Source organism: Anabas testudineus, chromosome 21 (genome assembly GCF_900324465.2).
Source record: "Anabas testudineus chromosome 21, fAnaTes1.2, whole genome shotgun sequence".
Classification (NCBI taxonomy): Eukaryota; Metazoa; Chordata; class Actinopteri; order Anabantiformes; family Anabantidae; genus Anabas; species Anabas testudineus.
The window spans coordinates 14,355,647-14,380,959 of NC_046629.1; the positions used below are offsets into that span (position 1 = coordinate 14,355,647).

At 40.1% G+C, this 25,313-nt stretch overlaps 4 protein-coding genes across 7 annotated transcripts; 2 read left to right on the forward strand and 2 right to left on the reverse strand.

The window, feature by feature from the left end:
• Positions 1–516: 516 nt before the first annotated feature.
• LOC113173085 (collagen alpha-2(VI) chain-like) lies at positions 517–9,298 on the forward strand. The gene is given in 29 exon segments (XM_026376373.1): positions 517–640; positions 1,493–1,670; positions 1,965–2,575; positions 2,673–2,693; positions 2,798–2,863; positions 2,972–3,025; positions 3,113–3,157; positions 3,253–3,279; positions 3,387–3,413; positions 3,528–3,572; positions 3,667–3,720; positions 3,940–4,002; positions 4,740–4,802; positions 4,886–4,939; positions 5,084–5,119; positions 5,218–5,280; positions 5,687–5,749; positions 6,048–6,110; positions 6,236–6,298; positions 6,381–6,431; positions 6,509–6,607; positions 6,831–6,845; positions 6,847–6,894; positions 7,002–7,037; positions 7,116–7,161; positions 7,276–7,428; positions 7,735–8,190; positions 8,340–8,378; positions 8,481–9,298. Coding segments are annotated over 28 exon segments (3,129 nt in total). The 5' UTR covers positions 517–640; positions 1,493–1,504; the 3' UTR covers positions 9,083–9,298.
• xrcc5 (X-ray repair complementing defective repair in Chinese hamster cells 5) lies at positions 9,244–16,643 on the reverse strand. 2 transcript variants are annotated; one of them, XM_026376374.1, is made up of 22 exons: positions 16,578–16,623; positions 16,390–16,448; positions 16,130–16,243; positions 15,646–15,829; positions 15,006–15,054; positions 14,773–14,895; positions 14,163–14,342; positions 13,877–13,991; positions 13,322–13,460; positions 13,126–13,238; positions 12,973–13,035; positions 12,744–12,881; positions 12,569–12,656; positions 11,811–11,941; positions 11,411–11,607; positions 11,054–11,144; positions 10,850–10,919; positions 10,607–10,716; positions 10,231–10,327; positions 9,987–10,054; positions 9,809–9,883; positions 9,244–9,665 (listed from the first exon to the last, which is right to left on the reverse strand). In XM_026376374.1, the coding sequence occupies exons 2-22, from the start codon at positions 16,411–16,413 to the stop codon at positions 9,651–9,653; spliced, it is 2,184 nt and encodes a 727-aa protein (XP_026232159.1). In that variant the 5' UTR covers positions 16,414–16,448; positions 16,578–16,623; the 3' UTR covers positions 9,244–9,650. The 2 variants fall into 2 exon arrangements, with proteins under 2 accessions (XP_026232159.1, XP_026232160.1); XM_026376375.1 differs by lacking the exon at positions 16,390–16,448 and having other exon boundaries at positions 16,578–16,643.
• An 869-nt stretch (positions 16,644–17,512) lies between these two features.
• Positions 17,513–21,185, reverse strand: tmem169b (transmembrane protein 169b). The gene is made up of 3 exons (XM_026375803.2): positions 21,056–21,185; positions 20,106–20,524; positions 17,513–19,873 (listed from the first exon to the last, which is right to left on the reverse strand). Exons 2-3 carry the CDS (start codon positions 20,377–20,379, stop codon positions 19,239–19,241), a joined length of 909 nt encoding a protein of 302 aa, XP_026231588.1. The 5' UTR covers positions 20,380–20,524; positions 21,056–21,185; the 3' UTR covers positions 17,513–19,238.
• Positions 21,186–21,521: 336 nt separating this feature from the next.
• Positions 21,522–25,249, forward strand: LOC113173014. 3 transcript variants are annotated; one of them, XM_026376230.1, is made up of 14 exons: positions 21,526–21,930; positions 22,179–22,235; positions 22,391–22,517; positions 22,643–22,732; positions 22,832–23,019; positions 23,110–23,152; positions 23,246–23,357; positions 23,539–23,662; positions 23,787–23,857; positions 24,237–24,442; positions 24,526–24,661; positions 24,733–24,774; positions 24,864–24,891; positions 24,964–25,249. In XM_026376230.1, the coding sequence occupies exons 1-14, from the start codon at positions 21,879–21,881 to the stop codon at positions 25,086–25,088; spliced, it is 1,401 nt and encodes a 466-aa protein (XP_026232015.1). In that variant the 5' UTR covers positions 21,526–21,878; the 3' UTR covers positions 25,089–25,249. The 3 variants fall into 3 exon arrangements, with proteins under 3 accessions (XP_026232016.1, XP_026232017.1, XP_026232015.1); XM_026376231.1 differs by lacking the exon at positions 24,733–24,774 and having other exon boundaries at positions 21,522–21,930; XM_026376232.1 differs by lacking the exons at positions 22,391–22,517; positions 22,643–22,732; positions 22,832–23,019 and having other exon boundaries at positions 21,523–21,930.
• Positions 25,250–25,313: the final 64 nt, after the last annotated feature.

The following is a 25,313-nucleotide window of genomic DNA, read 5'->3' on the forward strand; positions in this document are numbered from 1 at the left end:
CTGATTTATCAGATCACATATCATGATCACTTTAGGCAGAAAACTAGGAAATGACAGGGTCCCCTTATTTTTCTAGTTCTGTATGTATGGAGAGAGGTTGGAATTTGGTTTTCTAAGCAATATAATAATAATTTCTGTGTGAACTGCACATTTTTGGATTCCTCCTGCGGTTAAATTCCAGCATGACACCTCTACTGTTGTACGGCCTTGAAACATAAACAGACAGTGGATGTCTGTCCATGTATGGAGACAGTGAAGCGGCTCTTTGGAGCGTCGCTCTCAGTGATTCTGTCAAACCGGGCAGACAAATAGACTCTTACGGAACGTTGTATTTATTCTAAAGCGCTTTATTTTCCACAAGAGAGCTTCTTCGTGTTCCTTGAGTCCAGCTGCTGCTTCACCCAGCAGACAGCCATCTAAACGTTTGGTTACTCTGCCCGTGCGTCAGCGCGCGCACCCGCCGGCGCGTCATCTAGGAATAAAACGCCCCCCCTCCTCCTCCCCGACTGGGCCAGAACCTGACCCTGACTAAATCCTTAGACATGGGAACTTCGCGCCTCAGATGAGTATCTGTGGTTCACAGTCTTTGGAAATTGCGCGAGTTTCCTGACAGACTCCTGCCTCCTGTCGCATTTACGCGGTGAGTTCACTGGATCTTTCACTTTTTTACGCAGCGTCGTGCGTTGCGCCGACACCGGGTAGCTGGTTATCTCCTCTTGACTTCACAACTGACTCGTGTGAAGGTGAAAAAAAATCCGGCAGGGTGAGGTGAAATTATCCCAGAGCATCCGCTGCGTCGACGCGGAACCAGCGCGTCTTAACGTGGACTAATGAAAGATCAGCTGTTACAGACAAGTAAACATCCTGCACTCATGTGGTGTTTGAATGTTGTGTGTAGGCTCCTGCACTGCAGGGTGATTTACTGTGACACCTCTGATATGTAATGGTACTTATTGGATTTATTATTATACTTATTATTATACTTTATGTTCAGACCAAATGAAACCTGCTGTGCTGGGTTGAGGTGTCACTGAACCAACCATTTCAGCTGTGTCTTTTTATTATATTTCTTGCTCTTGATGCTGGGTTCAATGAATTTTCTGCCTCTTCCCTTTAATAGAAGTAATCCTCACCACTCCCTTATCAGCTGAACTTCCCTTGGTTGTTATTTCACAAGCTCTCAGCCAAGCTTCTTTATTTTTAAATGTTTGGGTCTCCTGACATTAAATAGTTAGTAGACACCCTCAACAGTTGGGACAGAACAAGCTCAATTCCCCTTCCAACTACTATTTCAATGTTGTCCTCTTCTTCCACACAGTATTTACTGACATGTTTAAATAAGCGATAAACATTCCTGCGCTCCGTGGAGACGCCTCCTGTGAAGACTCAGAAGATTTGACAGCTATTTCCTGCATTTAGATGTGGAGTTTTAAAAACAGTAAACATTCAAAAGCTGCCTCGTTCATCTCTCGCCGTCTTGTCTTTCTCACAGGTTGCAGGAAAAATGGGGATGTTTTTAGGGTTCATCTTTTTGTGCTCGCTCCAGGCTGCAATTCCTCAGGGTCTGACCCCTCGTAGACCCAGGCCCATAGAAGGACGAGGTGACAGCCCAGAGCCAACTGTGCCTCCACTCCCTCCTGAGCCTACGCCAAGGCCTGAAGGTTGTGAGAGTGAGTTTCACTGATCAGTTGCCTGCTGGATAAAATATGATAAGAATTTATGTTTGAATTAGCTTCACAATTATTAGTCTGTTTAAACATGAAGAAGGTATTAGATCCTTTATTAAACTAAAAAGAAATGTAGTACTGTAAAATCACGACAACAGTACTCAACACAAGTACAAATACCTCAAATCTAAGATATTAAAGGAAATGTACCTAGTTAGATTTCACCAGTGCATGAAATGGGTTAATGTGTAATTTGTGGCCAGAGTATTTACACTGAATGACTCTTGTCTCTTGCAGCTGGAATAATCGACTGTCCCATCAAGCTGTTTTTCACCATTGATACCTCAGAGACGATCGCCTTACAAGAGTCCCCGCCGGGTATCCTGGTGGAAAACGTTAAGGAGTTCACTAAGATCTTTGTCCAGAAGCTTGCTGATGAGGAGTACAAGGGTCAGATCCAGATCATGTGGTCCATAGGTGGCCTGCACTTCTCCCAGACACAGGTGGTCTTCAGTCAGTTCACGACCAAGGAAAACTTCATCAGGAATCTCGGTGGAATCAAATATCTGGGCAAAGGCACCTATATCGACTGCGCCCTGAAAAACATGACCTACCAGCTGACCCACCACTTCTCAGGGACGAAGGCCGCCCTCTTCTCTGTGGTTATAACTGACGGCCACGTGACTGGAAACCCATGTGGGGGAATCAAGGCGATGGCAGAAGCTGCCAGGGAGCAAGGGATCCATATCTTCTCGGTGGCAGCGTCCAGGTCCATCGATGAATCAGGGATGCGGGAGATAGCCAACTCTCCCTCCGAACTGTACCGCGATGATTACATAGCCGTGGACATCATTGATGGGCGACCGAAAATAAAGGAGGAATCCATCGATCGGATCATCAAAGCCATGGTGACCTTGCTTCTCTTAATGCTTATATTTGGATTCAGATTGAATTAAAACATCACGTACTGCGATATTTCCAATGAATGTTGTGTTGTCTTTACAGAAATATCAAGCCTACTCACAGGTGAGCTTAAATATGTTTTTATGATGGACCAAATCGCTCTTGTTTTCTCTGCCTCAGTGTCTTACCACATTGATATTGTTATAATTTCCTCATTGATCTTGTAGTGTTATGCACATAAATGCCTTGAGACTCGTGGAATCCCTGGACCAAAAGGGCTTCAAGGTCCAAAAGTGAGTAATAACAAACTAAACATGAATATGGAGTTAGTGATCTGTATATGTTTCAATTTGTGACAAAGATTATTTTGTTAAAAATTCGACATTTCAATATCTTTACAGGGTGTAAAAGGAGAAACTGGTCCAACTGGGCCGAAAGGTGAAAAGGGTAAACAGGTAGATGGAACTAAACAGTTAATCTTTATCATCATTTAAAATACTGTATCATCATTTTAACAACAAGCGCACTTTATTATATTTCAGGGTGATCCTGGTATTGAAGGTCCGATCGGTCAACACGGTTCAAAGGTTAGTTTGAGCTCCCTGACTGATGCTGTAATGTGCAACATAATTATGTGTTATTGTTTCGTCTTATTAACTTGTTCTTCTGTGTTGTGACATAGGGAGAAATTGGCCTGAAAGGTGACAAGGTGAGAAATAAAAATTTATGTTTATATTATTATATTCTTTCTTTTCTTTATGTCATATACTGAATGAGATGCTGTTGAGATTAACAGGGTCTGTTTTACCTTGACAGGGTGAAATCGGAGCAGCTGGAGCAAAGGTTAATAACGGTCGGAAAGCTGTGCATGCACACATTTTAGATCGTACCACATCAAACGGTCACGATTTATACATGGTGGCTCATGTTTGTATTTACTGACGTCTGAATGTTCAGGGTGGGGCAGGAGTGCCTGGCAGGAACGGAACTGATGGACAGAAGGTGAGTGTTCATCCAGCAAAGCAAAATGTCCAGGTTGAAGAGACTCCGATATGATCAGCAGACTGATGTAAGATTGTCTCTGTGAAATCTTTAGGGTAAAACTGGCAGGATTGGAGCTACTGGCTGCAAAGGTGACCCAGGGGATAAGGTAAGTTTACTGCTTACACAAAATTATTTTGAATTACTTTACATATTCTCCTGGTTCTGGTATTTACGATCATGTACAACAGCTGCTACATTTATTGTATCTTTGGTGAGATCATCAATATGTCCAGTTATTTTCTAACTAACTTATTTATTAATATAGTTTAGATTAAATAATGTGTGTGACTGTGTTAATTTCACAATCATCGTTTTTCTCTAAAAGGGACCAGATGGCTACCGTGGAGAAGTTGGTGACCATGGGACATCAGGTGACAAAGGCTCAAAGGTCTGTACGAAACCAAAACCAGCTTAGTATTTATTTGATCACCATGAAAATGTTAGCAGCTTATTGTCAACTGAAAAGAGATTTTTATTTTTGTGATCGAACAGTGCAGACCTGTTCGAAGGGGGGGGGGGGGGGGGGGGGGTCTAATTTTGCAGCACGTGTTGACAGGCACGATATACTGCTTTCTATAGTTATGTTCACCAAGTGTGAGATGTTAGCTGCCAGGTTTGCCCTCATTTCTGACCCGGAAGTACAAGTTAGAGGCCGACATGAATGTTTTTCTCACTCAGCTGACAGCGATTACAAGCAGTATGACGCGAACGTGGCCCAAAGCAGCTGAGACTGAACAATTCCAGCTTAGATGAATGTTAAACTATGTGTGACAAGCTGTCAGAGCTTTTAAAACAGTCCCTGCACGGAAGATAAACTATTGATGTGTGTGAGGGTTTTTCAGACCTTCAAATTCTTGGCCTACACCCACATGGGTATTTAAGTCTGGGAGACTGCCCACACGCTGTAACACACATTTTAATATCACTGTTTTAAGTGTTTATTGAATCTTATTGTTCAAATTCAGTTTCTGAAGTTTTTTTTTATATATATTTCCTGTTGATTTTTCCTGAATCCAACCTCAGACTAAGGTCCGATGTTGTTTTTTAATCACCTCTCCATCTAATGAGAATGTAGACTTTTTAAATGTGTTCATCATACATTCACTTATTTTATTTGTTGCTCAGGGTGACCCTGGCCCCCCTGGAAAGATGGGACCATCAGGTCCAGAGGGTGAACGGGGACCAAAGGTAACGTTTAAATCAAATCAGAAAAAGAAATACTTTTCTTTACTTTTAAAACAGAATCACTGAACTGAGTCTCTGTTCTTTAGGGCGAAAGAGGATATCCTGGAAATCCAGGGGGCCCAGGAGAAAGAGGAACTCCGGTACAGTTTTTTGTTTTTTCTTGTTTTTGTATGTTGTTGTTGTTGTTGTTGTTTGTTTTTGTATATATATATATATATATATTTTTATAATTATAACTTCTGAAAACTCAGACCTGACTGAAACCAAACTATTAACCCTCACAGGGGTCTGAAGGCATACCTGGACCAAAAGGCGCTGAGGTATTTTTATTTTACTTTTATTTTATGGAATAAAGGGCCGTCATTAGGAAAATTTACAGTAGTTTCCTATAAATTATGTTTAATAAAACTGTTAACAGGGAAGGAGAGGAGGCACTGGAACAAAAGGAGCACAGGGAAGTGACGGGGTTAAGGGATATAAGGTAAGTTCAGTGCTCAGAAAGCTACATCAGATACTGTGATGTCACAATATCACCTCAAATATGACCTAAAACTTACTGTTTTGTTTTAAAAAGAAAATGCAGATGAAAACATGAGGGCAAAAAGAGCAGTCACAGTGACTTTAAAGCCAAGTATCAACCTACTTTCTTTACCATTTTTAGTCCCATGTGTTTCAAATCTCTCATCTATTTTTCTTTTTTCCAGAGAAAGATCATAAACACTTCCTTGCCCAGAATAATTTGCCTCTGTGTTGTCATAAACAATCTCCTAAACAGATTCTCTGGAAAATAAAGAATCGCCGCCTCTCAGTCACGGCTTTTGTTTTGTATACATCAGTTGATGATTAACGATGTGGTGCAAATCCTGACACATTCATTTATTTTCAAGGGAGAACGAGGGCCACAGGGAAGCAGGGGTCAGCCGGGCGAATACGGACTCAAGGGCGCAAAGGTGAGGGGATCGCACCGTGGGTGGGTTCTGGCAGCTGGGCTGAGTCAGCATCTTCATAGGAACTCTTACTGGTGTGTACACTTACTGTACACATTAACGTTCGCCCATCCTCTGCCAAACCAAACCCGAGCAGAGTGTGTTGTCATGAAAACACATTTCCAGGGAAGTTGTGTAAGAGCACAGGCGGGCCTGTCCAGCACTATGTGCTGCCAAATTCACATCAGTTTAAGCAATTCTATGTGGGCTGGACAGTCGGTGATATTCAATAATGTTTTCCTTTTAAACCTCTTTCCTCCAGGGAGACCAAGGACTACCAGGACCAAGAGGTCAGCCAGGAGCACCAGGGGAGCCCGGAGTTAATGTATGTTTGTTTTTTCAAGAACATTAAAATCATCAACACACACACAATTTGTTCATTGCTGGAGTTTCTGCTGCATATCATTTACCTTTTATTGGAGGTCATCTTGTTGTCTTCTGTTACTGCAGGGCACCAGGGGAAATCCTGGAGATCCTGGAGTAAGGGGAGACTCTGGAATCCCTGGACCAAAGGTAGCCAAAGATCTACAGCTTTCTTATGATCATGTTTACCGTTAAAGACATTTTACATTTATTCATGATTTTTTTTCTAAAGGGAGACAGAGGAAGATCAGGATTCAGCTATCCTGGACCAAGAGGGCCCACGGTACAGTCTTCAGATTACCTTAGGAAATTTGTGCTTGATCTTGATTTAAACATCTGTTTAAAGTATCTCTGCTCCAGGGAGACAGGGGTAACCCAGGCAGGAGAGGACCGAGGGGGGGCAGAGGTGAATGTGGTGCTAAAGGAGATCCTGGAGACAAAGGACAACCTGGAGAGCCTGTAAGACTGATCAACCAAACAATCAAATATGTGGCGACATGTATCTCAACATCAGAATAAATGTTGGTGTATTTCTGGTGCAGCACATGTTACTTTTGGACATAGAAATCCCATCAAAGTGTGCATGAAAAATATTGGAGCTCTTGCTTTTAAAGATGTCTAACCGTGTAGATAAGATAAGTGAGTCACTTCCAAACCAAGAAAATGCAAGTTTTATTTTCAGGGGGAACCAAGTGAACCAGGGTCAACAAGGAGCGAGAGGACCACAAGGAGATCCTGGGACTGATGTAAGTAACAGCACAACCACTCAAATAATGACTTGACCGTGCATAACATTTGAGATCCAATCGCACTGTGTGTGTGTGTGTGTGTGTGTGTGTGTCCACGCCTGCAGGGAGCTCCAGGACCAGTGGGCGATCCTGGGCTCACTGTGAGTAAATATTACAGTTTGTATCTATGTATAATTTCTTGGTTGTATTGTTTCTAAGCTGCATACCTGTCACTTCAGGACTGTGATGTAATGACTTATATCAGGGAGACGTGTGGTTGCTGCGGTAAGCAAATACAGACAAGCATTATGATGGTAATACAGTCCATAGAAGGACAAATCACACACAGTGTTATTGTCTGTCTTAACATGGTAACCCTCTTCTTGTGTTTTGTCTCAGACTGTGAGAAGCGCTGTGGAGCTCTGGACATTGTTTTTGTAATTGATAGCTCAGAGAGTGTCGGGTTGACAAACTTCACCATGGAAAAGAACTTTGTTATCAACACCATCAACAGACTGGGATCTATGGCCAGCGACCCTGCCTCAGCTACCGGTACAGCCAACCACAAACAACACAGACGAACCTGTAAATTCTGTTAGACAGTTTGAAATAACAAGACGATCAAGGATGAATCACTCATCACTAGCTAGAGCCAAAAAATATTTGGCACTGTGCACGACATTAACACCAACCGTAGCAGTGCTGCATGTAGTCACCTACAAGAATCACTGGTTAATATGAAGCAACTTATGAACACATTCAAACACAAATATACTAGTGGAATAAAAAGCTGCCTTCATTTAAGACTGAACCCACTTATTTGGAAATTCACTGTCATCGTGTGTCTACCTCTTCTAGGCACACGAGTTGGAGTCGTTCAGTTCAGTCACAACGGGACCTTTGAGGCCATACGTCTTGACGATCCCAACATAAACTCCATGTCTACTTTTAAAACTGCAGTGAAGAACCTGCAGTGGATTGCTGGGGGCACCTTCACACCATCGGCTCTAAAGTTTGCTTATGATACCCTCATCAGGGACAGCAAGAGAGCCAGAGCTAGAGTATCCGTGGTGGTGATCACAGACGGCCGTTTTGACCCTCGCGACGACGAGGATCTACTCAAGTACCTGTGTGATGACGACAGTGTGGTCGTGAACGCCATTGGGGTCGGTGACATGTTTAAAAAGGAACAGGACGATGAGATCCTGGGGTCAATAGCATGTGACAAAAAGGAACGAGTCACTCAGATGAGGAGATACACTGACTTGGTGGCAGAAGACTTCTTAAAAACAATGGAGACGGTGCTCTGTCCAGGTAAGTGGCAGTAATAATGATCATGACATACACATGTACATGTAGGCGCTACTATAGAGTTTTGGTGTCTTGTCCACAGACTTAAAATACCCAAGAGGAACTGAGAATCAGCACTTGTCTAAGTTATGTCTATTTGACTTTCCTTCCAGAACCAGTGATTGTGTGCCCTGACCTCCCCTGTCAAAGCAGTAGGTGTCAATCATGCTTAGGATTACCAGTATGATTTTTAATGGAGCACACTTCAGTGAGTGAAGGTTTTGATTGTTTTTTTGTTTGTTTTTTTGTTACAGAACCTGATGTAGCTCCGTGCTCTCAGCGGCCAGTGGATTTGGTATTTCTCCTCGATGGCTCAGAGCGCCTTGGAACAGAGAACTTCCGACATGTCCGTGAGTTAGTACAGAAGGTGGCAGACAGACTGGTACTGGCTCGGAGCAGGGTGGATCCTATGCGGGCCCGCTTGGCACTAATAGAGTTTGGCAAGGAGAATGAAAACCACGTGGCCTTTCCTCTGACGCACAATGCTTCCGTTATTGCTGATGGCATAGCAAGCTTGCCGTATCTGGATACCTCCTCCAATTTGGGAGATGCCATTTTGTACAGCATAGACAACATCCTGGTTAAGGCAAGTGAACGCCCAACAAAGCGTTACGCAGAAAATTCATTTGTTTTCATCACAGATGGCATCACTGACACCAAGAACCTGGAGGAGGCGGTTAGTGCCATGCGTAGGGCACAGGTTGTCTCCACAGTGATCGCTACAGGAACTGATGTTGATCAAAAAGTGTTAACAAAGCTGGCCATGGGTGACCATGAGGCCATTTTTAAAGGAAAAGACCTGTCTGATCTGTCCCGGTCCAGTTTATTTGACCGCTTCATTGAGTGGGTATGTTAGAGAGACCAGGCTCATGTGGATGCCGACATCATTCTGGTGCTACTGCTGGCATTTTAATACAGGTTATCATTCTACTATGCACTGTACAATTTGCAAATGATGGCACTGCAACTGTATTCATTCTCAGTATTTTGATATACAAAAACAGTACTAGTCAAACATTCTTCAACCATTAATCTTTACTGATTCAAGATAATAAACATGTAGTTTGTTGGACACTGGAATGCTGTCTTCTGTAAAGGCTCAAAGGTTTCTAGTGCTCATAAATCTTGACATTTAAACCACCCACTGTAGCCAGCATTACTCTGAAAAGCCAGGGCTATTCAAACAATCGACATATTCAATTTACACCAAGTAAAGATTAGGACAAAACACATCTAAAGCCTTTAACATAATTTGTGTAAATTCTAAGGATGAGTAGTCTTCCATTGTAAACATCAGTTAAGTCAAATTCTGTGAATTACAGTTACAAAGTGGGAAGAAAAACAATGGACGGCTGACTTTGGTCTGGCTGGGCTGAATGATAGCTTTCTTCTCATTGCTCTGCATGTCCCCTTTGTACCCCTTCTTACATCATGTCCAGCTGCACAGGAAAACAGAGGAAAGTAAGATTGGAGAGTTTATATTAAAGGTCTCAATAGGCTAGGTCCATCAACAGACACACAATCAGGCCCATCCTGCAAATATACAGGAAATGGTTTTAACATGAGATAAATGAACACTTACCAAGTCATCAACATCTCCAGGATCTTCAGCTAGCGGTGCAGCCACCTCTTCTTTCTTCCCCTCAGCAACCAGAAACTGGAGGAAAGAAAAAAAGCATTTTGTCAGTAATAATGTTCTTAAAAAAAGAGTGTCTCATTCCTCAACAGCTGGTTCAGTAGGAGCGGTTTCACTAAGTCACCTGATTAGCTTCGTTTTTGGACACGGTGCTTCCTTCAACCTCGTCCTTGCTTATCAGAGTTATGGCATCTGTCGAGCAGAAACACTTAGTCCACAAACGTTTGCAGAACATTTTCAAGCATTAGTCAGCTTGCATTTTTGTGTAATGTATTTTCACTGGAAATTATACAAACATTTCATCTTATCTCAAGGGAGGAATGATTTGAGAGAAATCCCGCAGACCTAAGTAAAGCTGCTTATCATACCTTGAACAAGAAGGTCCCAGAAGACCTCTAGCCCTCTGTTCGGGATGCTCCTTTTCAGGGACTGAAGGTAGCTGTTATACAGATCAGCGTTCCCCAGCTGAATTATGAAAGATATGAAACACCTCAAAATCCATTTGTGACCCTCCTGAAAGCTCACATCTGTGTTCAGACACATAAGCACATAACTTGCACAAATCCCGGCCTTGGTTCAAGTTGCCAGAAATGAAACAGACCCATCTTTGACTTGAGTTGACTCACAATCTCTGCAGCAAAGCCACAACTATGCAGTGTGATGGTTTAGAATTTTAAAACAGAACCCCCCCCCCGCCACATCATCATGCCTTTTACCACTGGAAGATAGTGAATGTTTATTTACCTTAATGGACTGTTCTCTAAACGCCTGGATACAGGTGATGCTTTTCATGTAGTAGTGTGTGTTCTTGTTGCCAAGCAACTGCTCTATCCTGTGAGTCAGTTGCTGACAGACTAGGGATGACACAGGGGTCACAATAACCAAAGAGATAAACACGATTACAAGGACCGAACATCAACCTTGACAGTTTGGACTAAAACCAGAAAAGAACGTTCATTAGCCAGAAAATAAATAAATAGACCTCACCATCTCCAAATGGAAGATTCTTCTGCTTGATCAGAGTGTGGAAGTCTCGGGCTGGATTCACACTTCCCACCTGGTGAAATATTTAATATTAGTGAGGGCTGAAGTAAAATAATAAGTATGTCTCTTCAAACAGCACTTTATTTGAAGAAGCTGATTTTATTCTAAAGCGGTTCTCCTATTTTGGTGTCATCCAGGTTCCCTCACCGAAGTAACAGAGCCTTCAGAAATGTCAGCCAGGTTATACTCCTCCTCTTCTTTGTCTCCTTTTGCCTTTTTGGCATCTGGCTCCTCAGAGCTGTAAACCACAGTAGGGTCAGTAAGAATACTGGAAACAGTTTTAGAAACCATTGCTTTTGTAGAAAGTAAAGAAGTAAAACATCAGTGATTCACAAACACACCCAAACAAAGCTACAATGTTTAAAAGAATAATAATTCCACCCACTATAACAGCTTGTCTACAATTTCTGCTGTTTAAATTCTGGACTACACAAATCATTTCAATGCATGATTCACAGCCTCATCTGTGACATTCAAAAAGTCAGTCAACTGACTCAGACTTACTCTTTGCCAAAAATTTGGGCGCTAGTCTTAATCTTCTTTTTCTTCTCCACTTCTGTGAGGGGAAACTTTTTTTTTATCTCTTCTAGTGGCGCTTTGCATTGTTCATTAATGACCTCAGGACGCTCTAGGGCTGCCTTCAGCCATGGCTCCATAGGTGGAAGAGGGGTGTCTGGATTTACCGCCCGATGATGCAGGCACTAAAAAAAAAAACAAACAAACAAAAAAAAAAAAACAGCCACTGTCTGGCGAAGCTCTAGTCAGAAAGATTAACACTTTTTGCCTTTGGAGCTAATGATCTGGAAATGACAATCTGCTCCTCAAAACATTGTAATCTACATAAACCCAGTACAGAAGTAATAGAATTACTGTTATTTCTTAAATAAAAACTGTGTTGCAGTACCTGGAAATGCCTCTGGAAGGCAGGGTTGGGAATTTTATGGACCTTCAACATGTCCTTTTGTTCTCCATTCTCATCTTCCTCCATTAACATCATCGAGTCAATGAGAGAGTCCACAGCAGAAAACTGTGCATCTAAAGAAATCAGACACTCAATGTCTATTCAAGCCTACTCCTCTGTCACTCACAGTTTTATTATTCTCTTAACATAAAATATGCACAGGATCAGGATGAAATCCCAGTCCTGGTGAATCCTGTTGATGCAAATCGCGAAAAAGCCTAATACTTACATTTTACTCAGGTATTAACATATTATGATAATTTACACTCAGAGGGAAATATTCTACTTTTTACTCATGATCAGTTTATAAAATAGTATACTGTTATTTATTAAAAACAACCCAATAGCATATAAAATATGTAAAGAAAATGAGAACCTTGATAAGTATTGTATAATGCATAAATGCTTTTATTGTGGTATAAGTAGTTTTAAGTAATATCGCAATAGCTTTTTCCACCACTGCCACTTAGTATCAGTATTACAGTATTAATTCTGTGCAAGACGTTGACAGTTTTTAGCATCTTTTACTTGCACCTGCAGGAGGGAACATGGATGTGTTTACATCAGCAGCTAAAAACTTGTTGTGGAAGACTTGTATGATAATAGAAAATAATGCCATTGTGGCAAATCTGCAGCCAGGTAAACACAAATGTAAAAGTTTGGTATCTGTTTTGGATAAATATGATATGCAGAAACTGTACCTGATGGAGTGAACTTCTTGGTGTCGAGAGAAGGAAATGTAAACTGTCTGAGGTCTTCTGTGAAGGGCAGCTGGATATACATCAAACACTGTGGAGTGTGAGAGATGGACTGTTAGCCCGGTGCTCTTCAGTGAATAAACATGAACAAAGACTCTTTCAGCGTCAAGTGTCTCACCTCGTACTGCTGCTTGATGCAAGGGAAGGCTGCCCCTACTTGAGGGTTGCTGCGCCGATCATAGGCATAACGTACAATGGCCACCATTTTGAGTTCATCCAGCGCCCGGATGAGGGCTGAGAGCGCCACTCCTGCATGCTGCTCAGACAGTGTGAAGAAATCGACTGTAGCATGTCAGGATCAAAAGGGACTAACCAGCAATATACTCGCTCTCTCTATTCTTACTTACCTCATCATCACTGGGAGCAAATATCTTAATAACCTGATTTCCCATGAAATGATTATGTTGTACCTAGAAGCAGACAATAAATTTTACATTTACATTAGATACTTTACTTGAATGCGTTTCAAATACACTTATAACTTATAAAAAGTAGAGTACCATGTTTTGTTTGGCAAAACCTAGGACAGCAAAGCACTTCCCATCATGCTTGTATTTCATTTGCTCTTGATCAACTTTGGAGAATGGAACAATGTCACTTCCATAACGAAAACCTATGAACAGAAATTATGAGTTAATTTGTTTGTGTGTGGTAACAGTGGCTGTAGCTTCAGGAGTAAACGAACAACTTCCTCACCTTGAATGGTATCATCCTTCTGCACTTCTGTCTCATTGTCATCATCCAGACAGTAGACAGTCTCTCTCTTGATGTCATCTTTCTCTGTGGTTTGAGCATCAACTGTCATCCAAGTTTTTTTTAGTTTCTCTTCTGTCACCTGGTGGACACAGAGGGGTAGTATTTGTAGATGGGAAAACCTTTGACTTTGTCACGTTACACATTTGGTCAGTGAATGAGCAAACACACCTAACCTGTATCTATCACTGTGTTTACATACACTTAAGTAATCTGTTTACAAATGGTTTATTTATATAAGGTAAAATATATAGTAAATATAGTCCATAAGTAGTTGATAACATATACAGAAAACAAGTAATTTTACAGCAATTGGTGCCACAAGGTGCCACTAACAGATCTGATTTTGAAAGCAAAAAAAGTTAAAACAGGCATAAATATATGTGGACAAGTGGTTCATAATTCAGACATGACAGAGGTCAAGATGTGTTCACCAGCTACAGATCATTCAAGAAAGCTACATAATAAGAATGTAGTATAGTTTCCTAGTCAACTTACTGCTTTGTACCCAACAATTCGAATGGACAGAGAGCTGCCAATGGTCAGCTGACAGGGCCAGGCCATGGGCCTCTTCTCGATACACTTGAACATATGCAGCTGCTCAAGTGCAGTTCTACACCAGGAGGGAAGTGCATAGAAAAAACAAGTTGTATGACATCATTCAACAAGAGTGTTAACAAATGCAGAAAGATCAGTTTGATTCAGATAGAAAAAAAACAGAAAAAGTTGAAAACATGAAAAAGAAAAATCATACATTACACATATTTAATAGAAGGCTTCAAACCTGAAGGAATATATTTGATCAAGGCCATCCTCCTCATCCAGACTAAGCATGATGTGTTTTACCATGTCCAGGCCATTTTTCTGTTCCCTCGACAGACCTTTGCCTGTTCCTGGGTGTCCAGGGCCTCTTCTGTCTGCATCTCCTCCACCCTCCTCATTGTCCTCTGCAGTGAAAGGCAAACTGGAAGCAATTATAGTAAAGGTGATATAAACAAAAACACATGGCAGAAGGTATGACACAAGTGACTAAACTTTCCAAGACGTCAGTTTAACATAACAATTATACTTCATTAGGATGCACCCAATTCTGCAGTGACTTTCACAATAACTGTGAAATGAAGCGTAATGTTGTAGGTACACAGAATAAATTGCTAAAATAAAACAAATGTATATGAGTACATATTATGTACTCTAAAGATATTTTGAATAACTGAAATAAATAGGATTTTCTTTATAAAATAATATGTATAAAATCTTTTAAAGCAATAAATGCACATTTTAAAAACATAAATATCAACTATCAGCAGAATGAATTCGCTAAATTTGGGTTTTGTTGTTGTATTACACATCGCATTAATATTACACAATGAGACTTGAAAATTGAAACTTACAAGAACTGCAAGGTGATGCCAGCTTGTTTCAGATTTTCAATAATAACATCCAGGTTATCTACACTTGCTTGGGTATTGAGATCAGTCAAGAGGGCAATGTTGAGGCGATCATACTTCTTCCCTCTGAAAATTAAATCCAGACATAGTTTCAGTCACCCCACTGAACACCCAGTTAACAATTCATCATATTAAACACTGATATGAAAGTATTAGAGATACAGGCAGCTTCTTACTGGGTTTCTGTTCGAAGGAGATCCATGCAGACAACAAGAGCATCCAGAACTGTCGAAAAGTAGTTAAAGAACTAAAATGTTCTTACACATCATTATGAACGTGAGAGTGTAGACAAATAGGATTTGACAAGCATGAGAAAAATCTGAAATATAATTCTCTGGAAAATCTGCAAAAATAGCTTCGTGTGTGTCTCCAAGGTTAAGAATAAATCACAGTTTGAAGATGTTAAAACCCATACACACCGCAGTCACCACCAGTGCTTTCAATTATTTTGCATTATTAGACATCTGTTCAAGACTATATAGGTGTATAGACTTCATTCAGGTGAACAATAATGAGTAATGTCATTAATTGAGTCTGTACAATTAGAACAAATACCTGCTGGTTTACTGAGGGGATTCCTGTAGTCAGTGTGTTATTACAAATCCTCGAAATTATGGGATTTTATATACCTATCTAATTACATACCTATGTAAATATAAAGTTTTTTTCCTTGAAAATCCATTTCCATTTAATTAATGAACCAAGCATCCATGAATATCCTATAGTTTTCTAGAATCTTAAAGGTTAAATACCTGACACAATACAAGGTAAATCCTAATGCCTTCAGAACTTAAGTTAGAGTTAGCAAAATGATACAATCAGCCTGCTGATTCTCTGGATGGATCTGATTCTCAATCTCCTCCAGAAGCTCAAAATCAGGTATCATGAGGTGTCGATGGACGGTGATGTTCTGGTACTGGCCGTCCCGGTCCAGTGGGTTTTTGGTAGCATCGGTGCCAAACAGAACTAAAGCCAGTTCATCCTTAGTTTCAGCAAAAACCTGTCAAAAACACACAAGACATGTCCAGGCGATGCTGAAGATAACAGGGACGTTTGCTATACATGAGTATTTACATTTTATTATACTTGAATGTTTACTTTTATTCTACTAAGTTTATCTGACAGTTATAAGTACTAGTTACCCTTCAAATTAAGATTTTAAAATACAAAAAATATAATATGCCATTAAAATTGTATCAAATTGTGTACTATTACTGAAATAAGATTTAAGAAGCACAACTTTTGTTTTTACTAAGGTTTTCAGTATTTCTTCCACCGATGTATAAATGTGTGCATGTACCTGGCGTTGGACAAACTTCTGAATGACTTTTTTAGCAAGTTCAAACGGAGGCTCTTCACCCGGAGCCGAGTTGGACATGGAGAACCCCACATCCATGCACAGCACCAACGCTGACTGCAGAGAACAAACAATACACATCAGAGACTTATTTGTTTAACACATTGGAGGTTAAATATATTCATATTTAATATTGCATATGTGAAGTTCAAGGGCATTTGTTCTCATGTTGTTAAAACTAGTACAAGAGCCATTCATTCAACAGGGGGCGTGACGCGTCTAAACATGTCTCAACATGTCGCTTCCTTGTTTATAATTATAACTAAAACAGAAAAAAAGAGCTTCGAACATTTGCAAACAACACAATTTATAATCGTATGTCAACTAACAATGCTGCTCACTGAGATATTTTAATAAAGTGGTCTAAGAAATGCGAGAGAAACGAACTTACTCTTGCCCCAGCCATCTTACTTTCCCTCCTGCTAAGACAACGTGTCACTCTGTTATGACTCCGGAGAGAAACTGGAACCCGGCTCCAGTGAGGTTCCTGTTTACAGTGACAATTGTTCCGCAGTGATTTTTAACGGGTTTCACTGATCTATACATTTGGCTGCTCACTTTAAACAGCGATATACCTGTTTTAAAAAGGACACTGGACCCATATAAAACTGTAATACTGTTTTTGTGGCGTTAGGGGTTAGAGAGAGTCCGTGCATTAAAATGCGATTAGAAGATGTAGGTCAAACGCCCTCCAGCGTCTTAAGTGGCATCGTGCAGCTTGAAATTATGATGCAGCTGTAAACATAATTTGAGGTCAAATAAAAAATTAAGATAAAAAAAGGAAACTAGATGTTTTATTAATTATATTTTAATATTACTGTAATTGCTGTTACTATAAATGTATATTTATTATTTTTATATAAGAGAGTTTACTGTGTTTTTCTTTTAATTCTAATTTTAAAGCTAGGCAAAGGTAGATTATATTCTGTATTAACTAACTATAACTATGTAGCTATATTATCTATATTAATTTAACAAAAAGGGAGTGTGTACAAGTCAACGAGGCCAGTACAAGTCAATATGCATTGACCCAGACAGTGCTTTTCTCTAACATACTTGGTACACTGTTGAGCTTGCATTCGAGCATATGGATTTTCTTCAGTAAGCCTTCCAGTCTAACACCAGGGTGCCATTAATCAGCCCCCACACCCAAGTTAACCATCTGTATTTCTGTGCACCTAGCAGGGAAACACTATGACTGAGTCTACAGAACCACATAAACTAGTCACCTGATATGCATTGCTCTACACAAACATGAAATTAAATGTTGATATGCAAAATATAAATGTAAACATTTGCACACGGCTGCAGTGTAATGATAAAATTCTTTATTTGTCATGTGTATTTTTTTTTTGTTTGCATCCTGTGATTTCACAACATGTAATGTGGATAACTGACTCAATCCACAACCACTGACCCATGTATTTATCTGTATGAAAATAAAATGTCACTAATTTTCCCAGTCATGTTTGAATCACCAAATATTTGAATCATCTGTAATATCTAAACCAAACCCCACAGCTATTTATTTCAATCGCTTTACAATAGCTGTTCAATTCTGCCAGAGTATAAAACACCTAGCTATTATCAACTTCAGAAAGTGAACAAGCATTAAATATTTAAAATAAATTAAAGCAAAACCTTAAAGACATTACAGGTAGTTTATGATCACAAACATCTGTTTTGACGGTGCCTTTAACATTTAAAAATGTTACAAAAAACAAAATCATAAACCAACAAAAGCCATGCTTGATTGTCAGCTTGTCCTCACTGTGGCTTGTAGTGATGGCTGACTTTACTTCCTAGTGGTTCTTGACAGATCTGTGGGCCTATAGTGCTTCCTCACGCTGTCAACTCAAAGTACATCTGAGCACATAGCAGAGATAACAGCTTAGTTATACTTGAGTCCTTGAGGCCTAGAAACCAACAAGTACTCAGTATGCTAGAATACTTCCTGTACTCGAGCTTAATGTGTTTCAGTTTGTGATCACTTAATGAAACTCTGTTCTGTTTAGGAATATGCATCATAAATGTAAGCATAACATCACCTGGATTAATGGGTGTTTTAAAACATAGGGATGGCAATGTTATGTGTTCCTTCTCACAAATACTAGAAAAAGATTAGGAAACAACGCACCACTTTAAATACTAAAGTCTGTTGTCCTCTTAAGAAGGTTTCATATCACATCTAATGGACTTTGGGTTGAGTGCCACAGGATGGGTCTGCAGTCTTCTTACCTTTACCAGTAAAATACAGAATAATCTCTGTTATATTTCAAGTTTAAGGCTGAAATACTAATTATCACAAAACACTGTTCACCTAAAGATGCATGTTTTAGTCAGTGTTATGCTCTGTTGTGCATATTCCCAATATTCCCAACCCTATATTTTTTGGGGCAATTGACAACTTTTCCCAGTTATTATTTCAGCCTTTCTTTAAATGTCAATTATATCTTTGCTTTGAAATAAATAATGTTATTTTTGATATCAGTGCACAGCACAGTGATCACATACATTTAATTACAGATATTTACAGATGAAATGAAACTTGGTTGAGCTCACAGACTGCCAATAATGAGTGTATTAGTGTCTACAGTCACTTTGTGTTATTTGTGTCAAAAGGTCAGAGTGCTGTTCAGTCATTACTGGTGGCCATCAAGTGATCTGAGGGTAACTGTGATGACATAACAATCTGTAGGTTAAAAAAAAAAGATGTATAGCCACTCCCATGCACAGTCTAACAATGGTTTACACATAGCAACAGTTCAGCACCTACAGAGTTCAGGCAGTGTTTAATAAGTTATCATATACAGAAAAGCATAGTGCTGCACCTGCCAAATACTTTGCTGTTATGTTCACAGAAAAATGTTATCAAATTGTGCTTTGAATTTGTTGTTTGGAGCTTTTAGCAAAACCCCAAGGCCTTCATCAGGTAACAGAATATGCACAGTAAAGTCAATTAAGTCCACCGCAAGATAAGAGCTTTTGTCAAATCACCATGCGTGTGCAACTTTTATGCCATCGTCAATATGGGTCTCAGCATCACCCTGGTTCACACGGAAGATGTCTGGGCAAGTTCACTGGGGGCCTTACTCTGCAGAGTGCCAGAAACAGTGTCAGAGTCGAGCAGCTCCACTATACTGTAGGGTGAACAGTCCTCTAGTCCCAGCTTCCCACAGGCCCAGCCACAGAAGCCTTTCTCCAGATCTCGCACAGACTGCCACCATTCACTGAAGGCCCAGGAAACCTGAACCACAGCAGAGTACAGAGCCAGGGACAGTGCCATGGGCATGATGAGCATGGGGTAGAAGATGATGAGGAAGGGGCATATTGTAATCTTGTGCCAGAACGTCCGCTCCTCGTTGTACACCAGGAAGACATTGTACCAGGTGAGCGTGCCGTAGTAGAAGGAGGTAATGAAGGAGAGGAGAAAAATCACAGGAGCACAGGAAATGCTCCACAGGACCACGTGAGGTCCCTGGCACACACCTAAGCTGCAGCTGCGTTTGGAGCCTTCCCCCGCCTCACACTCTGCATCAAGACGTTCCTTGGATTTGGCTAGATCCCTGAGCTCCTTCTCTGTCAAAGTCACATGTATGTCCACCACCTGCCCCTTCTTCTTGCCCCGCGTGATGGTGCCTGTCAGGGTCACGTACCGACTGTCTGGTGGAAGGTTCCAGCCCCCTCCTGTTAAGAGATGTTGTGACGTGAGACAGTTTCTCATGTGACAGACAACAAAAATACAGTAACCACCATTTGTGTTTCCTATTTAACACAGCAGGAGATTGTGGGACAGTGTCTCCAACATCCCACAAAGTCTGCTTTTTGTCTTAGAATATAACAAACACATGACTGAATTGTCAAGATTAGTTCATGATAATAACTGCTGTATAACTGTACTGTATAACTCTTCTCTCACCTTCGCTTGTAGGTGTGCAGAGAAATTTAGCTCCCTCCTCAGAGCTCCTCTCTGCTCCCTCCTCACCGCCTTGGTCGTCTCCAGATGCCCTCTCTATTTCAGAGCGGTACACAATAATGGACTCTGGACGCTGCTCTTTCTTCTTCCTCCTCTTCCTCCTTATTGAGTGTCCAACTTCTCCATCATCCACATGGTTCCCTGATACGTCTGATCTTAAGGATATCATCTGGGGGCTCCCTTCCCCTTCAGTTTGAGGCTCCTCCGCCTGTGCCATGTTCTCGTCTGATCCAGTAAACTATATAACTCCTAGTCTACTTTTTGATTATTTATATATCGAGACTAATAGTAAAATTGTGAGCAGTGCAAGTTAGGTCCAGTCATTGTGTTTATGTTGTCTGAGGAAGATTTCTGTTAACAGCCTAATGTGATAAAAGCACACAAACACAGAGAGTGCCATTAAAAGCATGCTTGCTTTTGCACAGTCACAATAATTTAATCCTGTATGTCATCCTGGCCTACATGCTGCAGAGTCGGATATTCTGGAGGATGACTACTAAAATCTACCAAATGTCACATTATTGATCTAATGGCATCAACGCATCTGAACAGTCAGAGACGAACAAAGCATGACAGATTTGTTTAAAACAGGGGGGTTGTCCCTCTTTTGCATGACAGCGCACGGGCACAGGCTGCTCTCAGTGGATGCGCTTTTAACATCCTCTGCTCCTTACACAAATAATCCAAAGAAAAAAACACATTCACGGGCGTATTGTGGTATTTTCTAAAAGAATGCATAGTGAAACAAAGCGAGGGCGAAATCAACAAAGCAACCCATTCTTCACACAGCTGATCCCCTCCCATTTAAATCCCACCCATGCTCACTCTTTTGTCTGCAGACGCCAGCCGGCGAACAACACAAACTGGAATTGGCAAGTCAAATGTTTTCTTACCTTAAACTGTGTGGACGAGCACCCGGGTATAGAGACTATACAGTGTGAGAATGAAACACTGAATTTGTCAAACACGCTGCAGGGCCCCACACATCACACGGCTGTGTTTTACAGATACAGATGCGCTACGCAAAATGATTTCCAGAATAGCAGTGAACCCGCCCCTGGAAACTGTGTCACACCAATCCACACCATCCATGATGCCATCTCCTCATCCTGCCGTCATTTCACACCAAAAAGGGGTAATCCACCGTGTGGGTTCAAAAAAGAAATACAATCCGAAAGGAAGTGCAAATATATGTTTCAGATTTTATAAAGTATTACATTAGTGTAGCTAAATGGGCAACATTTAGGATTGAAATATTATGTTTATATGTTTAATCAACAGAGAAACAAACATCGCTATAGCTTAACTAAACGTTCACATATGAAATTGTTTTATTATGTGTAGTTTCTAATTTAGTTTTTTAATTATGACCTGGTGACGTATAACGTCACATAGCGTCAACATAATGACGTATCAACAGCTAATTAACGCTAAGCTAACTAACGTCCGTTTTAGTTCAGAGTTAGCACTAACTTAGCTAGCTAGCTAGTGGAAAAAAAAGTCATGTTAATCGTTAACTAACTAATGCGAACGTATTGTGGCTCTCTTAATTAAAATAGACTAGTGGAGTTTTCTTCCAACCTAAAAGTAATGACACGTTTTAAAGCCGTGTGCAGGTGAAACAGTTTCTTTTAAATTCTGAGCTCTTGACAGCAGCAGATTTCTGTTTGACTGTTAGCTTAGTTAGCTAATTTGCTAATGTAGCTAGGTGTGAAAATGAGCGACCAACTCTCACTTAGTAACATCGACAGCCTTCTCTTTCAGTTTGGTGAGTCCTGCTTTTAAGTAATTGTTAGACTTTTCCTGGAATTATATATATTTGCTTGGTTTAGCTTAGGTAGCTAAAGCTTAATATTAGCTAACGTTAACTGCTTGGCTAAACTATGTCAGTAGAAAACTAATCCAGGCAAGGTCAGGATTAGTTACTCATATATAACTAAGATAAAAAAAAATTAAAACTTCTTTTCTATATAGCTGTTACAGTAGCTAACGCTATGATCATTTTGTACATTATAGCTCTTCAAACTCGGGAGCTTTCCCAAAAGAAGAATGAACTCCAGCAACAAATTAAAGGTTTGTATACATACCTAAAAAGAATGACTGTGGCATGAAATAACTAACTAGCTACCTAAACAGTGAAACAATTCATGCCCAACTAAAATATGCAAACCAAAACCAAAAGCATTTGGTCATATTAAATAAGGTTCTTCAAGTGTTTACGTCTGCAGTTTGCAGAGCTGACATTGCTGAGAGGAGGACTTACATTGAGTCACTGCAGAGAAATATAAAGAAACTTGAGGAGGAAACCAGGATAAAACAAAGCACTGTGAAACACAATAAAGCAAATGCAAAAAGGTATGAGCACTTGGTAGTACTTGATGAATCAAGGTGACATATAATCATAATATTGGATAATTGGTGGAAACGCTGTAAAATGTTAGCATGGACATTATGACAGCTTCTCATCTATGTATCTTTAGCATGAAGGCAACAAACAGCCTGCTCCTTCAGTATGAGCAGATGCTAAAAGCAGAATTAGAAAGCAGAAAAGCCAGCTACAACCATGACATGTAAGTTCAGCAAGTTGTGGAACGTAATCATGTGTAATGCCACATTTTGAGTTCTGTAATAAACAAAGCTGAGTTGTTCTTTATTTTCAACCTAACAAGGGAGGTCTATGAAGAGCGAATTATAAGCTACAGAAAGATATTCCAGTCACATAAAGAGTATTATTACCAGAATCCTCTGGCTCAAAAGCTGCTCATGCTGCAGGCTGAAAAAGAGGCGACTGACTGTAGGATTAAGATCTGTGATGAGCAAATTACAATTAAACAGAAAGAGCTGGACCATCTCACTGGTAAAAAACATTTTTATATCACTACATACTCTAGTCGAGCCTAACTGCTTACAGATCTTTCTATAGTGTGTTTAATTTCTGTCTAACCAGGTCCAGCTGCCATTTCTTCTTCCACTGAGGAACCACTAGAGAAGTAATTTTCAGTGATTCTTTTAAATCCAATATAAACACTATTAGCTTGTAGCTAAGCTCTTTTTTCCTGATTTATTTGTTTTTTTCTTCATAGTGTATCTGTCCAGGAACCCGCGACTGAACCTGAGAAACAATCAGATCCTCAGATACAGGAGGACAGTGATTCCTCCGTTGATATCTCCTCTGTTCATCTCAACCAGACAACGGTACTCAGCTGCCTTACGTCAAAACTAATGGCATTTCAAAGTAGCCCAAATTCTAGCTAATGTAAAATACTTCTATAATGCAACTGTATGTTCATTGTAAACACTGGTTATGTAAAGTGAAAAGTACATCGAAGCTGTTCTTTAAACATCATATTATAACTTGCCAAACATGATGTTGCAGAATGGTCATAAAGTAACTGTAGAGGTTAATGCTGGAGATATTCATGAGGAAAACAAGCTTCAGGATACTAGCCTTTACCCAGAAGAAGCAAGCAATGAGCTGTGGTCATGTGAAAAGTTGGATGGTAATTAGAGAAGAGTTTTAAGTGCATTCAGTGAATGCAATACTAACACCTTAACACACAACATGTCATCTTTTTTGTTTTATTTAGGAACCTATTAAACCTAATACGATGTTTATTTCCTCAGAACAAAGACAGCGAATTGAGATCCCCACCACTGAGCACGACAAGGAAACTGCAATACAGGACCAGGCTATAGTAATATTTGTCTACTACAACCAGATTGACTGTAAAATGACCACTTTCCCCTCTGCTACTCTGCTGGTACCTTGTCTAGTGTGTCTTTTGGGTATTGGTTTTGACATCTCCAACATGTCACCCAAAACAGTGGAGGTGAAATTTATTGTGTGCAGGGACATTTCACTTAAACAAGTTAAGATCAATTTCTCATCGTGAGTCAGTGTAAAGTGGGTGTTTACCAGTTAGGGTGCATCTCATTAAACTTTTGAGATCCTTACTTTTTCAGTAAATGTTTGTTATATCCAATAATGACACAGCTCCATTGTCACCTACACTGTAAATGCCATGTCAAAGGTTTTTTATTATTGCTGTTGCTTTCAGACTCTATGTGTTTTAGGAACAGCAAACCACTTCATCAGAGATAGACGAACCAGTGGAGGATGAAGGGGAGAATAGTGTATCTGTAGATGAAGCTCAGGCACCAAGCAACTGCAACAATGAGGCATTTGCTGCTTTTTCTCAGTCCTCATCTCAAGAAATTAATCAGTTCTCCTCCCCAGCAAAAGTGACAGCAGCATCTTCAACCCAAACATTTTCATTTAAGTAAGTCTATTTATAAGGTGTTAAACTCTTTAAAGCATTGTCAAGACAACTACTGAGAACTGTCTTGTCTTGTGTTCATTTAGCTTTAGCCCCGCCAGCTCACCACATCAAGGGACCTCTGATAGGAAATCTCCAGCTTTCCTGTTCTCTCTGAACTCGGATTCTGGCACCACAGGCTTTTCTGGATTTGGATTTGACATGGGCTCATCACAGGATGAGGTGAGGGACAAGGAAAGCAAATTAGTCACTGTGTTTTTTACCTTTGTTATTATTTTTATATTTCTTTGCAGGACTCATCTTTCATTTTCCCCGGCTCATTCTTTAATGAGAAGGTACTGCTTTGTTTTGCTGTAACCTCAGTTTATTTCATATAGTAATACTAGAACACAAATACCAAACTATGGTCTTTGTCTTTTTTCAGAAAACCACAGAATCAAAGTCTTCAAGCTGTAAGTATTAATATCTTTGTTCTTGTGATGTGTGTCCTGCTTTGAACTACAGGTGTGTTTTTGATTTGGCAGGCCCTGGGTTTCTCTTTGCCCAGTCAGAACAAGGTGAAGACTTTCAGTTTGCCTTCACAAACAAGAGCCCTCCAGAAACCAACAAAGATAACAGGGATGAGTTTCCATTTTCGTTCAACTTTTGAGAGTTAAGAAAAACATGTGAAATGCTTTAGCTTTTAGCGTCTAAATTCCTGGCATGTTGTCTTTGGGTAATGTTCTCTTTTAGTGCGCAGTGGAAATACATATTTCATTTTCACTAGCTCATTATTTAAAGTTAAGAGTTTATGGTGTAACTCAGTTGCAAAATTTTAGTAGTTAAAAATGTGAAATTGACAGATGTAAATGTTTGTGTTGTATTTTAGCTTAAT

Coding starts and splice junctions, on each gene's coding strand:
- xrcc5 (XM_026376374.1), bottom strand. CDS start 16,413: ATGTTTAGACGCGTCACGCCCCCT. Junction 11,608..11,810: donor CCTTCCAGAGGCATTTCCAG/GTACTGCAACAC, acceptor TTTTTTTTTTAG/TGCCTGCATCATCGGGCGGT. Junction 10,717..10,849: donor GAATCTTCCATTTGGAGATG/GTGAGGTCTATT, acceptor TGTCATCCCTAG/TCTGTCAGCAACTGACTCAC.
- LOC113173014 (XM_026376230.1), top strand. CDS start 21,879: ATGAGCGACCAACTCTCACTTAGTAACATCGACAGCCTTCTCTTTCAG. Junction 24,662..24,732: donor TGGGCTCATCACAGGATGAG/GTGAGGGACAAG, acceptor ATTTCTTTGCAG/GACTCATCTTTCATTTTCCC. Junction 24,892..24,963: donor AGAATCAAAGTCTTCAAGCT/GTAAGTATTAAT, acceptor TTGATTTGGCAG/GCCCTGGGTTTCTCTTTGCC.
- tmem169b (XM_026375803.2), bottom strand. CDS start 20,379: ATGGCACAGGCGGAGGAGCCTCAAACTGAAGGGGAAGGGAGCCCCCAG. Junction 19,874..20,105: donor CTGCACACCTACAAGCGAAG/GTGAGAGAAGAG, acceptor ATCTCTTAACAG/GAGGGGGCTGGAACCTTCCA.